The sequence below is a fragment of the Quercus robur genome, chromosome 7 (assembly GCF_932294415.1).
Source record: "Quercus robur chromosome 7, dhQueRobu3.1, whole genome shotgun sequence".
NCBI lineage: Eukaryota > Viridiplantae > Streptophyta > Magnoliopsida > Fagales > Fagaceae > Quercus > Quercus robur.
Genome location: NC_065540.1, coordinates 21,475,903 through 21,493,140, shown reverse-complemented (window position 1 = coordinate 21,493,140; position 17,238 = coordinate 21,475,903). Strand labels below are relative to the sequence as shown.

Below are 17,238 nucleotides of genomic sequence, written 5' to 3'. Positions count from 1 at the left end.
GATCAAGCCTCAAAGCCTTCAAGAACTTCAACCCCGAAATCGGAGAACATTCGAAGCAAAATCATCTAGATCATCTGCCTAGATCCTAAAGTTTACGGGAATCAAGCCAAAAGTGTCCGAAAACATCAACAAATCACAAATCAAAGAAGCTCAACGGATTCAAGCCTCTAAAGCACTGAAGAACTTCCACCACAAACCTTCGAAGACGAAGAATGCACGAAGAACACGAAGAACGTGAAGAACAAAGGATTTCTAAACAAGCTCATAGCCAGAAATTCATTGTAATTCTGTTTCAGCAATCTTCGATCCATCCCTCAACCAAATTGAAGGATATTTTGTGTTCAAATCAAAACCATATTACCACAAATCCAATCAATAAGTCTTGCAAGGAGATCGAATCAGATGATAATTCTTTTGTAATTTCAGAGAATTGTACCACACAATCATAAATACAAATTCGCATTTGTGAAACTATTTTACTTGTTTGATTTATTTCAAACTAGAAATTTAGTCGCTTACAAGTATGTTCTGTGTGGTATAACTTGCCAATTTCTTCCTTAAAAGTTACCATAACATTTAATTATAGTTTATGGTGTACATTTGTACAAATTTAATTGTACTCTTATAAACAGGGGCGGACCCACTAAGAAGGTTGGGGGGCCATGCCCCCCCCCCCCCCCAAAACTATTCTAACTTTATAAAATTACCCCAAAATTTTCCTAAAATTTTGAAAAAAATATGGTTCCCCCTCCCAAACTTTTCAAATATTAGATTTTTATTCCTTAAATTTACTTAAAATTTTCAAAACAAATATAATTAGCGCCCCAAACTCTTCATATTTCTTGTTTGACACTATTAAATTGATTCAATTTTATTTTTGTTTTTATTTTGGTCCCCCATTCATAAAATTCTAGTTTCGTCCTTCCTTATAAAAGCACTCCCTTAAAAATAAGAGTACACTAAAATTAGTGAAAATAATTAAATAATTTCAATAAATCTTTCCATAAACATTGGGGGTAAGGCTACATTGAATCCCTTCTTCCAAATATCGTAAAAGTGAGATTTTGTGTACTTATAAACCTTTAAAAATAATTATACGGCTGGATCTATAGCTGCGTTTTTGAAAAACACGGCTATAGCTAATTTGTAGCGGTGTTTTAGAATGCAGCTAAAGGCTACCTATAGCCGCGTTTTTAGAAAAGCAGCTATAGGTCCATTCTATAAAAAAATTTATTTGACTGGACCTATAGCCGCGTTTTAAAAGACGCAGCTATAGATTCCCTTTAAGAATTTTTTGCTGGACCTACAACCGCGACTATAGCAAACCGTTAGCTGCGTTTTTGAAAACGCGGCTATAGGTCACCTGAAATTCGGGGTATTTGGATTTTTACACCATAACGTTGCAAAATTTGGATTTTACTCCCTAAATTTTGGGAGTGTTTGAATTTTACACTCTAAATTTTAAAACTTTAGGATATTAAATCTAAATACCCTCAAATTTTAGAGATGTAAAATCTAAACACTCTTGAAATTTGGAGGGTAAAATTCAAATTCTAAACCATTAAGGTGTAAAATCCAAACACCCTCAAATTTCAGGGGTAAAATTCAAATCATGAAACTTTAGGATGTAAAATCCAGATATGAAACAAAAAAATTTCTAAAATGAATTATTTATATATGCCCTAAGTGCATACGTTAGTAAATCGCTTTATTGGTAAGCCAAGTTTACATTTCTTCTTTTCCTTTGAAGGTGGGGGACTAGGGAGGGGAACGGTCGGTGGTGGATATTAAATAAAGGCAGGTTCTTTTTTTTTACTTGACTGCTAAAGGGAACATAAAGTAAAAAAAAAAAGCTGAAAAAAAAGGGAAAAGGAGGGAAAAAAAAACTTTATCAAACCTGTAGAAATTTCAAGGTAATCACATACCATTTTGCAAAAGAGAAAAGACTTCCAGGTTTGACTTGTTATTTTGTAAAAATGATGCCATAATCTACTAACTTCCAGGCACTTACTCAATTAGACTTAGAATATAGCTTCAGATGTGCCACACCAAACCTTGTTCACATGAAAGTTATCATTAAAACAAGGCCCATGAGCGCTAGGCAATTATTATGAGAGTTGTAAAGACGAGTTAAAGTTTTCAAGACTCAAGTGAAAGCACCATCCCCTCAAAAAAAAAGTGAAAGCACCATGTTTGCATAATCACGTTCAAGTTAATTTTATTTGAAGAAGAACAAATTTTCAAGATAAAAAAGGTAGGAATTATATTTTCATAATCTGAGGGAGGCGAACAAAAATGACTGAGATACAAATACTCAGAAAAACGACCACATTTCAACGTACTTATTCTATGAAACCTTTAAAAAAGAAAAGACTATCAACATTTAATATTATTAAAAATATGTTCCAAGCAATCACTCAAATAGACTAGAAAGCTTTTGATATGCCACATCAAAACTTACTCACAAGATTAACTACAAATTATGCATGTTAGTACGGATTTATGCTATATCGTTGGTACTTCTAATGAATAAATAAAGAAAGATAATTTACCTCAAGTATATAATTTGTCTACACCAAAAACCAATTGGTGTCTTGGTCTGATGATAAAAAGTATCATCAGAAGCGAACGCTATAGGTTGAAAATCTCTAAAAAAAAAAAAAAAAAATTCCCATGCTGCTAAAAATAGTTGAGTTACCTTGCAAATTACTTAGTGTATGTTTGGTAACTATTTTTTTTCCCTTTTTTTCTGTTTCCAAAAACAATTTTCTATTTTTGAGACTAAAGAACTTATTTGGCAACCTAAAATTGATAGAAAATAAAAACTGTTCTCAAAACTCAATTTGTGAAAGAAACTGAAAACATGTAAAATGCTGTTTTCAGTTTCTAATTTTCAAAAGTTAATGAAAACATGCATTTAATTTAATGAATATGTCTCATTTAATGAGTTAGCATTAGAGTTTAAATTCTAGTAGCAATATATTTTAGTATTTTCTATTTTTTTTCCTAAAAAAACTTTCTTTTCAATTTCAACTAAAAAAATATGTTTTTGATTTCAAAAATACAAGAATTTTTTTTTTCTTTATATTCCCAAAAACAAGTTTTTGAAAATAGAAAATAAAAATTGGTACCAAACATAACCTTGTGCCTATCTTTTTAGTTTTCACGTTCTCTAACATGTTTAATGGTTGTATTTGTTATAGTTTTATAGTTCAACTAATACTTTATATTGTTTTCAATAAAAGGTTTCCAATATTCTCATTAGCAATATATTATAACTATCTCAAAAAAAAAAAAAAAAAAAAAAAATCTCTTAGTGGAACTATTTATTTATATATAAAAAGAGGAATGTGCATTATTGTTTCCACATAACTATACTTGCTTTTCATACCATCATGGCTACAAATTTGAGGAAAGAAATACTTATTTATACTCCAATTTGCTCCTTTATAACTCCTTTTTACTATTGATTTTTTTTTTTTTTTTTTATAGCTTTCTTAGATAACCGTAAAATTTTAAAAATCTTAGCAATCTATTTTAAATGAATAGAGTGGATTTTAACACATTATTGTAATTATTTAACATACTATCAAATTCTAATATTGTGATGGTAAATGCTTATTTAAAAGAGCAACAAACTCACCAACACAACAATAATTCACAATAGTTTCACACTTTCCCTTACTGGTTACAAAATCCAATCGATATATTTTAGAATAATTGTTACTGAGATTTTAAGATATATGTTTGCAAAGCCTTCCAACTTCATTGCTACAATAATTCTTCGTTGTTAAAAAAGAAGACACCCACTTCAACTTTACACGTACGCTGCTTTATCTCAGAAGGAAATTGCATAAAACTCAAATAGTCAAGGCCTTTCTTTCTTTAACGAGAAGATGGGAAGGGAGAGGGACACTTTAGCTTGAGTGCTTGACTAGTTGACTTGCATTTTGCTAAGTTCACTTGTAGCCTTATTTAAAATTACTCTATTTTACCATTAAAATCTTCTAGATTTCTTAGAAAATTTTTAAATCTTATGATGTTATACATTTTTATTTAAAAAAAAAATGAGTAAATTTAATTTTAACATTATCAATAATTTAACACATTATTGCATTCTAAAATTGTGAAGGTCAAAGTTTATTTAAAAGAAGAACAAAGTTATGAACAGAACAAAAAATTACAAGAATAATATTTCTAAAATTTTTTTCTTCTAATTAATAAACTTATATAGTAGTAAAATTTAGGGGAAATTACACTTTACCACCCTAAACTATACATCAGATTACACTTTGCACCCTAAACTATTCGGATGCACGTTTTGCACCCTAAACTATCACATTTGTTACACTTTGCACCACAATGTTAATTTTACTGTTAAGTTAAACAGAAATTAATAACATGTGACTTGCATGTGATTTTTGTTTAGGTGACACATAGTTTAAAAACAAAAATACCATCTTCACAAAAATTAAAACAAAATCTCTCTCTCACGTGAGTAATATCTCCTCCTCCCCCAAATCAAAATCCCCAACAGCTCTCACGCATGGCCAACAGACCTTCCCCTCTCTCTAGGCCTGCAGCTTTCATTGTTCAGTTGCTTCTCTCCCCAAATCTTGCCAAACATCTATTGGAGAATATTAAATATTTTTTTGAAGAGGGCGATAATCCATTATCATAGTCATTGCTACATTTGAAGACACATGATGAGTTTGAAAGGTAAGAGCTTATGAGAAGTTTATAGAAGCAAAGCACTCCCATATTGAAATCCATCATGAAATCTAATGATTGAATATTTTCTTCTCCGTTAGCAAAAGACAATAATCCATCATATATATCAAATTCCAAGGATTTATTATTAAATTTATTTTCTTCTCTGTTAGCCAAAGAAAATAATCCGATCTTACATATCAAATTCCAAAGACTTATTATTTAATTTGTAGTCAACAGACTACAGTCCACGGATAGTCATGAATCTTTGGTGTCAAACTGCGTGAGAGCTGTTGGGGATTTAGGGTTAGATAGATTTTGATTTGGGGGAGAAGGAGATGCTACACGTGAGAGTGTTTTGTTTTAATTGTTTGTGTAGAGGGTATTTTTGTCTTTAATCTATGTGCCACCCAAGCAAAAATCACATGCCAATCACATGCTATTAATTTCCATCTAACTTAACGGTAAAACTAATATTGGGGTGCAAAGTGTAACAAATGTGATAGTTTAGGATGCAAAATGTGCATTTAAATAATTTAGGGTGCAAAGTGTAATCTAATGTATAGTTTAGGGTGGTAATGTGTAATTTTCCCTAAAATTTATAATGGTGTGACAAAATTCAGTTGGCATATATATTTTAAATTATAGTACAAATTTAAGATATGTTTTGCAAGGGCTTCCACGTGATTTCCCCCTGCATTGCTAGGATGGTTCCTCGGTGGCAGAGGCGAGGACAGGGATTCCAACTTTACACATACGCTGCTTTGACTAAAGAACAGATATTATTGACGACACGACCACGACAACGCGGAGATCACTTTAGCTTTTCAGTCGTCTCTGCAATTTCGTAAAAAAGATCTGTGAACTCACTTTTCAAGCACTTATATCCATCTCCTTTGTTCTTTTCCACTTCTTGAAATTAAAATCCAACTCAATCTTCTTCCTTAATTTATATTTTCTTTTGTGTTAAATTCTTCAAAAACCTGTTTTAATATATTTCTAATACATATCTCTAGCATATTTCCGAATCTCCGATGGCTTTTCTGGCCACAGAAAACGCCTCCTCCTCCTCCTCCTCACCTATTCCTCCTTCTTCTACCCCTGGATGCAAATACGAATACGACGTGTTTCTCAGTTTCAGAGGCACCGACACCCGCAACAATTTCACGGACCATCTTTACGATAGGTTGAAGCAAGAAGGCATATTCACATTTAGGGACGATGAGGGACTCGAGCAAGGAACAGAGATGAACTCAGGGCTCCTGAGAGCAATAGATGAATCGAAAATCGCTGTTGTCGTTCTATCCAAACAATACGCTTCGTCGAGTTGGTGTTTGATCGAACTAGCAAAGATCGTCGAGTGCATGAATAAGAAGAAGCTGACAGTCCTTTCTGTGTTCCACTATGTGGATCCTAGTGATGTCAGGTATCAGAATGGGTCTTTCGCGGAAGCTTTTGCAAAACATGAAAATCGATTCAACGATGATGATGTGAAGACTTGGAGAGCAGCCTTGACAGAAGTTGCCAATCTCTCTGGATGGCATCTAAAGGATAAGTAAGATCTTTTCTTTTCTTTTCGAATGATGGTTTTTATTTATTTATTTTATTTTTAATTCCTGAATTTTCTTATCATTACTTTCTTTACTTTGCCACATGACATCTTTCTTTTACTTAGCCCCCTGTATATGACAAATCTAGGAAATTATAAGCTCGAATTGGACTTTGGTTGAACAACATCGCATGCATAGATTGTTTGTACCACGTACATACTATACACTTGTAGAGTTCCTTTTTTTTTTTTTTTTACTGAACGAAGCTCAGATTGTATGTTTGCTGAATATTTTGTCTCTAAATTAATGTATCTCTAGCTCTGCCTCATCGAAATTGTTGTTCTGCTATATTCTTTGCAGTTCTGAATCAGAAGTTATCAAAAAAATCATTCAAAGAATAAGTAGTGAGTTGGATCATGAAGTCCCATTTGTTTCTGAGCACCTCGTTGGAATGGACTCCCGTGTGAAGGAAATGTTGGATTTATGCTTCGGTGAAAGGTTGAATTGTGTCCGCTTAGTTGGGATTTGTGGTATGGGTGGAATCGGTAAAACAGCTCTTGCCCGAGAAATTTATAATAGAATTTTTCGTAATTTTGAAGCCAGTAGTTTTATTGCTAATGTTAGAGAAGAGTCTGAAAGTCAACGTCTAGTTTCTTTACAGAACAATCTTCTTTCTAAGATCCTCATGGGAACAGAAAAAAAAATTTCAGATGTTGAGGAGGGAAAGAAAATTCTAAGGAATAGACTCTGCAATAAGAAGGTTCTTATTGTTCTTGATGATGTGAATGATGATAAACAACTAAAAGCATTAGTTGGGAAGGATTGGTTTGGTCTAGGGAGTATAATCATTGTAACAAGTAGAGATAGTCATTTGTTGAAAACCTATTGGGATGGGGTGATTGATATATATATAGCTAAGGAGCTGAATCATGATGAAGCAATGGAGCTTTTTAGTTTGAAGGCTTTTAAGAAACCTCATCTTGAAGAAAATTATGTGGATTTGTCTATATATTTTGTGAATTACGCTAACGGCCTTCCTTTAGCTCTTAGAGTTTTAGGTTCTTCATTATTTGGTAAAACACTTGATGTATGGAGAAGTGCTCGAGATAAATTAGAAGCAAAACCTAATAGAGACATTATGGATGTACTTGAATTGAGTGTTGTTGGGCTTGACGATACACAAAGAGATTTGTTTTTAGATATTGCATTTCTCTTTAAAGACATGGCCAACTATCGCATAAGAGATACTCTAGAAAGTTTAGGTCACTATACCTACGATATTGATGTTCTTCAGGACAAATCTCTTATAACCATTACTTCAAATGGAGCTCTTTGGATGCATGATTTGCTTAAAGAAATGGGTCAAGACATTGTTCGTCGTGAATCCCTTGAAGAGCCTGGTAAACGTAGTAGGTTATGGAGTTATAAGGATGTCCTACATGTGTTGACAAGTAATGTTGTAAGTTGACAAATTTAAACTTGAATTTAGAAAAGTATATATGTTCTTTCAAATTCTTCTAATAATTTTTCTAATTTCATTGTTTTTGGTTACTAGGGAACAAAGGTAGTTAAAGGCATAATGCTAAACATGCCTATTGAAGCAGTGGAACGCTTGAGCGCTGAAGCCTTCACAAAGATGAAAAATTTGAGATTTCTTAAAATTGGTTATGTGCATCCTTCACAAGACCTCATTGGAGGTCCTATCCAACTTCCACAAGGTCTCAGTTATCTTTCTAACGAGTTACGCATAATAGATTGGTGTGGATATCCTTTAAAATCCATGCCAACCAGTTTTCAACCAAACAAACTTGTTGAACTAAGAATGCATAACAGTGAAATCAAACAACTATGGAAAGGAATTATGGTAAGATTTTCACTTATGCAATTGTGTTTTTCCTTCATTTTCATTAAGTCATGAGTTTGTTTAATTATTTCTTGGTTTATAACAGATTTTAAATGAGTTAAAACTCATTAACCTCAGTGATTCTCAAAACTTGATTGAGATCCCGGACCTTAGTGGAGTCCCAAAGCTTAAGCAATTGATCATCCAACGTTGTACAAGACTCTATAAGATACATGCATCTCTTGGAGATCTCAAAAGGCTTATTCAATTGGATTTGAATGGTTGTAAATGTCTCGAAAGCCTTCCTCACAAGATCAACTTGGAAGCTCTTGAAACTTTAATTCTTTCTGGTTGTTCAAGACTAAAGAAGTTTCCAGAGGTTGTGGGAAATATGTCATGTTTGTCAAAACTCTCTTTGAATGGGACTGCTATAACGGGGCTACCATTATCAATTGAGCATTTAATTGGCCTTACTAAATTGGATATAAGAGACTGCAAAAACCTTTCAAGTCTTCCGAATGGTTGTTATAGTTCAATGTCTCTAAAAAGTCTCGATTTATTTGGTTGCTCAAAACTTGTTAAACTGCCAGAGAATTTGGGGAATATCGAAACTCTGGTGGAGTTAGACGTGAGTGGAACTGCTATAACGGGGCTACCATTATCAATTGAGCATTTAATTGGCCTTACTATATTGGATATAAGAAACTGCAAAAACCTTTCAAGTCTTCTGAATGGTTGTTATAGTTCAATGTCTCTAAAAAGTCTCAATTTATCTGGCTGCTCAAAACTTGTTAAACTGCCAGAGAATTTGGGGAATATCAAAACTCTGAAGAAGTTAGATGTGAGTGGAACTGCTATAACGGGGCTACCATTATCAATTGAGCATTTAATTGGCCTTACTAAATTGGATATAAGAGATTGCAAAAACCTTTCAAGTCTTCCGAATGGTTGTTATAGTTTAATGTCTCTAAAAAGTCTCAATTTATCTGGCTGCTCAAAACTTGTTAAGCTGCCAGAGAATTTGGGGAATATCAAAACTCTGAAGGAGTTAGATGTGAGTGGAACTGCTATAACGGGGCTACCATTATCAATTGAACATTTAATTGGCCTTACTAAATTGGATATAAGAGACTGCAAAAACCTTTCAAGTCTTCCGAATGGTTGTTATAGTTCAATGTCTCTAAAAAGTCTCAATTTATTTGGTTGCTCAAAACTTGTTAAACTGCCAGAGAATTTGGGGAATATCGAAACTCTGGTGGAGTTAGACGTGAGTGGAACTGCTATAACGGGGCTACCATTATCAATTGAGCATTTAATTGGCCTTACTATATTGGATATAAGAGACTGCAAAAACCTTTCAAGTCTTCCGAATGGTTGTTATAGTTCAATGTCTCTAAAAAGTCTCAATTTATCTGGCTGCTCAAAACTTGTTAAACTGCCAGAGAATTTGGGGAATATCAAAACTCTGAAGGAGTTAGATGTGAGTGGAACTGCTATAACGGGGCTACCATTATCAATTGAGCATTTAATTGGCCTTACTAAATTGGATATAAGAGATTGCAAAAACCTTTCAAGTCTTCCGAATGGTTGTTATAGTTTAATGTCTCTAAAAAGTCTCAATTTATCTGGCTGCTCAACACTTGTTAAACTGTCAGAGAATTTGGGGAATATCAAAACTCTGAAGGAGTTAGATGTGAGTGGAATTGCTATAACGGGGCTACCATTATCAATTGGGCATTTAATTGGCCTTACTAAATTGGATCTAAGAGACTGCAAAAACCTTTCAAGTCTTCCGAATAGTTGTTATAGTTTAATGTCTCTAAAAAGTCTCAATTTATCTGGCTGCTCAAAACTTGTTAAACTACCAGAGAATTTGGGGAATATCAAAACTCTGAAGGAGTTAGATGTGAGTGGAACTGCTATAACGGGGCTACCATTATCAATTGAGAATTTAATTGGCCTTACTAAATTGGATCTAAGAGACTGCAAAAACCTTTCAAGTCTTCCGAATAGTTGTTATAGTTCAATGTCTCTAAGAACTCTCAATTTATCTGGTTGCTCAAAACTTGATGAATTGCCAGAAAATTTGGGGAAAATTGAAAGTTTGGAGGAGTTAGACTTGGGTGGGACTGCTATAACGGGCCTTCCTTCATCTGTTGTTCACTTAAAAAATCTCAAAGTAGTATCTCTCTGCGGATGCGTGGGGCTATCATCTAACAAGCTCACGAGGTTTTCTTTAATGCAACCTAGAAGAAGTCCAGATCCCATGAGCACGCTAGAGCGTTCTTTAATAGGTTTATGCTCTTTGACCAAACTTGATCTAAGTTATTGCAATGTTCAGACAATTCCTAAAGTTCTTGGGTGCTTGTCATCTTTAGAAAGTTTAAATCTAAGGGGAAATAATTTTGTTTGCCTTCCTGAAAGTATCGTTCAACTATCTAATCTGCGATGGCTTTATATGGGTGGTTGCACTCATCTTCGAATGTTGCCCAAGCTTCCATTAAATATTGAGTATATTGATGTAACAAAGTGTACCTCACTGGAAACATTATCATTAAGACCAGAAAACGATTTTCGGGGGGGACTTCGTCTTCTCAATTGCGACAAATTGATCAAGAATCAAGGCTACGGTGACCTAGTTTCAACAATGCTAAGACCTTATATCATTAATACCCAGGTCTGTCTCTCTCTCTCTCCCTTTCTCCCTCTCTCTCACATGTGAAGTTCTAAGCATCATGAATTGTATGTTTCAGGGTTACTGTGAGAAAGATATGGAAGACAGCTATGTCATGATTCCTGGGAGCGAAATTCCGAAATGGTTTAGCCACCAAAATGTGGGGGCTTTAGTGAGTCTGCAAGTGCCCTCAGATTTATTATGTAACAAATTTATAGGAATTGCTGTGTGCGCTGTTTTTGTATTCCGCCAGCATCATCCACTTCACCAACTTCATATTGACGATTTTGGACATATGATAGGTACGCATTATCTTAAAGTTTTCGTTGGTGGAATTGAACAAATGAGCCTTATTTTATCTGAGGAATTTGGTAAGATTGAATCGTATCAGCTTTGCCTGGTATATTTTCCCTCTACATACTTTGAACCGGACTGGGAAGAAATACTGAATGAAGTCGATGCTAACGGATTCAGCCAGATTGAAGTTAAATTTGAACCCAAAGGTCCAGGCTTGGAGGTTACAAAATGCGGGGCCCATTTGTATCTGGGCGAGACATTGAAGACCTAATAAACCAAACTAAGGCTGGGCCTAGCAGCTGCATCATCACTCCTTACAATGAGGATGGCTTTGAGGATTCAGAAAAAGATAGCAAAATTAAGCGAAGCAATGATGACTCTGATGGGGAAGGGGCTGTACCTAGTGGAGAAGCTACCTCTAATGACGAACCACCACACCTAAATCTAATTGAAAATTGGTTTGGGAATTCTGATTGTGAGGAAGAGGAATCTCAATGAAAGTTATAGCTTTTATGGAATCTGCACTGCCGATCAACTTTTTTTTCTCTCTGATTTTATTGTAAGTCACCATCTTTTCTCCCTCATACGTGAGATTGTTTGTAGTTGTGTATTTCTTTTTTCTTTTTGAAAATTCATTGCCAATTCTTTTAGTTTGGTAATTTGTTTTCTCATTTTTGCTAGAAACGAAGAAGTATTTGGACTTTGTTGGAAAGGAGAAACTGTCACATTGCTAGCTGACGAAAAAGCATGTGGAACTAATTGTATGGTAGTCATTTTTGTTCAATTGTGTTGGATGGTATATTCGGAACTCTCTGTTATTGCTCTCTTTTTATAGTATTTAGTTTACTACAACTTTCCATAGGAGATGCATGGTACTCCAGTGTTGTAAAATCAAATGGAATGAAGAAAATTTGGGCCTCTGTTTCCAAGTGAAGTTAAATTGCAGCAAAGTAGATAAAATTATTTGCAAAGCTTTCTTGTCATGTATAATAGAACTAATGCAACTATTTTATCATTTAGAAGTAGGACAACCATTTTAAAACTTAAAGGACCCTTCTTTTCTCTCTTTTTTAAAAAAAAAAAAAAATTTATTTTGACTTCACACCACACCACCCATTGTTTGGTTGATTGGAAAGCTGTGGAAATTTTCCTTTTTGGTGTTTGTATTTTGTGCTGAGTTTGTCCTTGAATTAGGCCTGAAACAGTTGAATTAGGTTCCTGAGTTCTGACTTGTTTTTCTTATAACAAGCTTACAAAATATCATTATTTTCTGTTTTCATTTAAACAATTTGATTTAAGGACGAAATTTTGTCTAGATTTCCTAATGTGTGTGTCTGTATGACAAGTTAGCTTTGTTGATTATTTTCTTTGGATTTGGAATATTAGCAATAGATGGCTACGCAATCATCTATTGAATATCATTCATTGTGTTCCTGCTGGTCAAAATCAGATTATTGATGTACTCAGCAGTCAGGATGAAACTTTTGCTTTATTTGTTTTTCCCTGTTTTTAATGTGCTTCTTTTTCAGTCTATGAGCACCCAGCTATCATCCTTTGACAATTTGGAATTAGAAACTTCTCATTGTCTTATTTGTCATTTGGGTGTCATGTTGTTCCGTCTAGGTGCACTGATGTGGCTGTCCTACATATTGAGTGGGATTATTTCTAGAGTGTTTGATCAATACAATTGCATCAAAGCTTCAATTGCTAGCGGTTGCACAAGTGCAGGAGTATGGCCTTTGTCACTTCATGGGTTTGTTATCTGATCATTTGGGTTTCAGTTGTCAACTGATGATTAGAGAAAGAAATAAGCAAAATTGTAATGGAAAAGCAAGACCCGGTAGAATTAGAAGCTGTGATGAGGAAGTTCTTTTTTGTTTTGATAGGTAATATGGAATTCAAATCAGCTTTGGTGTACCATTGATTCCATGCTTAAAGACGGGAAAATAAGTTGTAGAATTACCTCTCCTCTGCTTGCACTGCTGCCTTTATTACTTTTGAGCTCTTCATATCTAAGTTCATGGTATGTCACTCACCCCATAGTCTTCTGTCATAGATTTATAAATTATTTCCTCTTTTCTTTGTGATTTGATTAGATGTAACATTCCCATGTGAAACTTCAACTTACATTACCACTACCCAATTTTTTCTTTTTTTTTTTCTCCAAAATTTCTGAGTTTAACGGTCATAGAAATTTACCAAAATTAGGCATTATCCTTTATTTAAATTTCCTGTCAATCAAATTTTCCAAAGTTGCATACCTACATGATCTTGGACCAGGTGTTTTTTTTTTTTTGGATGAATGAAAATATATAATTAAGAGAACACTCAGTTCAGGTCCACACACAACATTGCTGTAGTAACAACAGAACAACTAGTCACAATACACACAAATTTGAAGCAGAACAAAACTTTCGTCAAACTAAAGAAACATTTTCTAAATTTCCCCAATGACATCTTGACCCTTACTAGGACATCATGTACAAAAAATGGCTTCACTTGGAAAACAGATAATTTAATATTCCAGCTAATACACAGATATCTCTTCATTCTAGAGTACTTGAAATTCCCTCTAGCTTCCATCCCTACACCAATTTCCATTTCTCCAACAACTGCTCCTCACTTTAAATATTCCCTCCCTAAATTTTGCATTTCTTGGACTCCATAAATGGTAAACCATACCCCCATGCTAACTTACATGAGGAAACTTTCAGCTTACCTTTTAAACTTTCCAACCCCCATTTAATCCAATTTGTTTCAGGAGAGTCTATGAGGCATCTCTTCATTACTTCCCTCCGTAATCTTTCTGACAAACTGCATTTAAAAAATAAATGGTCTGGACATTTTATGCAACTTCTGCAGACTGCAAACAAAATATCCCCTTGTACTCCCCACTATAGCAATTTATTGCAAGTGGATAATTTTTTCTCATAGCAAGCCAAGTGATGAATCATGTCTAGAAAAGGCAGTAAAAAACCAGATTAGCTTCCACCAATTAACCTCAGACAACCTAATTGAATTGGACTCCAGGTTTCTTAGCAGGTATAAATGCTCCCCTTGGCAGGAACCCAAATAGGTCTATCTACTTCTCAAATATCCATGAGAGGAAGTTTGCTTTGTATAGAAACCAGAGAATTAGACTTAAGCGGCTTCCAGACATAGCTTTTTTCCTACTATACAATTGAAACTTTTTTGGAAGACTACTTGCAACATCATATTCTGCTCTGTAACCATACCTGGTATAAAGAATATCATCAGGATTCCACCAATACACAGGAAACTTTTGCCATAAAACTACTTGCAACATCATATGCTACTCTGTAAAGCATACCTGGTGATGTAATGAATATCATCAGGATGCCATCAATTACACTCTTGATGTTACCTCCTGTATTGTGTTCCAAATCTTTGGTTTTACAGCTTTCTGTTCCCATTGTCTTGTGATTTAATTTTATAAAAGGGGAAAAAAGGAAAAAAGAAAAAGGAAAATCGATTGGCTGTATATTTGGATGATTGGGCAAGTTGTTATTTAGAGATGGTGCTTATAAAGTGTTGCCTCCTCACTATAGTAGTCCTCAGTCAGCTCAATGAGATTACTAGTATTTATTTCAGTTTTGTCCTTTTGTTTTCTGCAACAAAGCTTTCCCAGAATTAGTTGCCCATAGCTCTATACAAGAGCCCAAGTTACAGTCTTAAGTATCCAATCATTTGATTTGCGTAAGAGTAAAGAACCTATGACCTTAGTTTTGTGCTAAATTATCTTTGCATTAAACTAAGTCACGTGTGTTTAAACTTGATTGGCCTGTTGTTTTACTCCCAGCTCTTTTTACTTCCTTCTTTAACTAATGTTTAGTTGCCACAAAAAGATAAAAAAAAGGTAAAAAAATCTTTGGTAGCTGGTAGAAAAAAGCTATTTCTGCTTTGAAATAATTTTAAATTATGTTGATTGATCCTTCAGATTAAGGGTTAAGACTTATAACTACATGATGAAGTATTGCCTAATGTCTTCACATTCACTTTCACCATTCTGATTTTATATTGTGAGGAGCTCTTGAATTTCTTTCAAACATAGGACTTTTTGTGGAACAAGCTGTATAGCCTATGTTAAATTAAAAAATTCTTCCTCCATGCACTTGATGCTGGCTCATAGATATCTGTCATGACCAATTTGTTACAAAGATCAATAAAGGTGCCTCTTACCAAAGAATTTTCTCTATTTACTTTCTAATTGTACAATATATTAAGTCTATGACACAATTTACTTAAAAGAGACTAAGGGAGTATAAAAGATACAATGCTAAAGAAAAGCTAGCCTCAAGTGGAACTCTATTTTGGATACAATAAGAAACAAAGGAAAAATACATCAAAGAAGGTGAGGAAAACAGCACAAAAACAAAAATAGTACCAAGACATAAGAAGGCATATAATCCCCCTAGAGCATCTCAGCAGTGAGTCCACTGCTCTTGGCCAGAACCCACCTACTTGTTACAATAGATTGGACAGATTGTATCTACAATGGTCAGCTTGTAATATAAATCCATTAAGCCCAAGAGTATAAGCTCAGTATGTTTCTAACTTTCTATGCTGAAAACCAGTACTAAGTGATGATCATCTGCATTGATATGTTTCTTTATCTCATGGAAAACCGAGTTATCACAACATAATTTGTTAGTTGTTTATCGCTAGACATCCTCATAGGAGATCAAGAAAAACTCAAATGTTCAGCTTGTAGCCTTTACCAACACCATTTGATGACTTTCCTTATATGACTGGTCTTCACCACCTTCTGAATTCTTTGAGCTTTCACCGGTTTTGTATTCTATTAGTTTTGATTTTTCACTTTCCTAATTTTCTTTTATTTTCTGTTCTGTGTAATACTCTTATGTATGCAGCCCCTTTACCAGGGTAGCACCTTTTTTCAATCAATGAATTATTTACTTATCGGAAAAAAAATGTTGAAGAAATATTTGATTTGGTTTTTCCATTATACAGCTTTAGCAGTTTGCTTGTATGATAATAATGTTAATGTACTAATGCTTATTTACTCCATTGGGTAGACGTTGCCTTTTTCCCTGCCATTATTTTGCCAGGATAATTTGTAGCTTCTTGGGATGATCTCTTGATTATTTATTTATATATATAAAACTCTTGAAATTGAATTTTGCAATATGTTCATGAGAAAAAGCTCTCTTCTTCACTTGTCTTTACAGAACATTTACTTTTCAACAGGAAAAAATGGTATCAACTTCCAAGGGTGGGACTCGAGTTTTTGTTGCTAGAATACCTCCTAGTGTCACAGATGATGATTTTGGCAGGTATCAAATTCTTGATCACATTCACCACCTCTTGGTGCAATTAGTAATATCTAGAGACCTAAATGCTTCAAGGGCCACATGCATCACTAATTAATTCTGTAGGCTTGTAAAATAATTAAAATTGGATGGGTTGTTGATGATTGCTGCAGTTAATTTATGAACTATAGTTCACTTATAGATGCTCACACCTAAGGCATATGGTATCCTAATTCTCTTAACCTTAATGGTAATTTCATATTTTCGTTTTATCTTAACATTTCCATTTCTGGGTTTTGATTTTGAGAAACTTGTCCCTGCCAAGTTAACAAAGTTGAGTGTTATTGGTGTTTTTGACATTTCCTTTTCAGGTTTAATAAGTACTTACACTAATTTATAATAATGACCAGTTATTTGTAATCTAATTTGTTATTTTGTTGGAGTTTCTTGCTTGTATATTCTACATTGAACTGCATTCTCACTATTTTTACATTCAAATATTGAAATTTGAAGTTGCTTGCATTTCAGGATCCAGTGACAAAACATGGAATTGGATTTGTAATGCATGAAAATGCAGGAAGTGGAGCTTGAGTCTTAAAATTTTGTATTCTGGTTTTTTGTTCAAGTGAATTTGTAGAATACATAGTGTTAATCAAGAGATTCTAAACTATAAACATAGTGTTTGAGGTGTCATTTGGAAGATCAATGATTGTGGAACTTCATCATTTGTTGTATTGGTCTTCCATTTTACCTCATAGTATTGTCTGGTCTGTTTTCAGATTCAGTATACTGGATAATGTCTGAATCATATGAACTTCAAAGGTTCTACGGTTGCTGTGGACTTAGCAATTCCAAAGGTGTGCTATTATTTAA

At 34.1% G+C, this 17,238-nt stretch overlaps 1 protein-coding gene across 13 annotated transcripts; it reads left to right on the top strand.

Moving 5' to 3' along the window:
• The first annotated feature begins 5,503 nt into the window (after positions 1–5,503).
• Positions 5,504–17,238, top strand: LOC126692737 (disease resistance protein RPV1-like). 13 transcript variants are annotated; one of them, XM_050388449.1, is made up of 11 exons: positions 5,504–6,265; positions 6,621–7,719; positions 7,816–8,124; positions 8,210–9,031; positions 9,458–10,780; positions 10,857–11,079; positions 11,252–11,633; positions 11,756–12,827; positions 12,961–13,097; positions 16,304–16,389; positions 16,894–17,238. In XM_050388449.1, exons 1-7 carry the CDS (start codon positions 5,745–5,747, stop codon positions 11,335–11,337), a joined length of 4,383 nt encoding a protein of 1,460 aa, XP_050244406.1. In that variant the 5' UTR covers positions 5,504–5,744; the 3' UTR covers positions 11,338–11,633; positions 11,756–12,827; positions 12,961–13,097; positions 16,304–16,389; positions 16,894–17,238. The 13 variants fall into 13 exon arrangements, with proteins under 13 accessions (XP_050244406.1, XP_050244402.1, XP_050244398.1 ...); XM_050388445.1 differs by having other exon boundaries at positions 10,857–11,633; positions 11,756–11,835; positions 12,698–12,804; XM_050388441.1 differs by having other exon boundaries at positions 10,857–11,633; positions 11,756–11,835; positions 12,698–12,827.

Bases quoted from the DNA above. Each gene is read 5' to 3' on its own strand.
- LOC126692737 (XM_050388445.1), top strand. From the start codon at position 5,745: ATGGCTTTTCTGGCCACAGAAAACGCCTCCTCCTCCTCCTCCTCACCT. The intron at 6,266-6,620 runs GTAAGATCTTTT...TATTCTTTGCAG, and splicing joins GGATGGCATCTAAAGGATAA to TTCTGAATCAGAAGTTATCA. The intron at 9,032-9,457 runs CTTTCAAGTCTT...GACTGCAAAAAC, and splicing joins ATATAAGAGATTGCAAAAAC to CTTTCAAGTCTTCCGAATGG.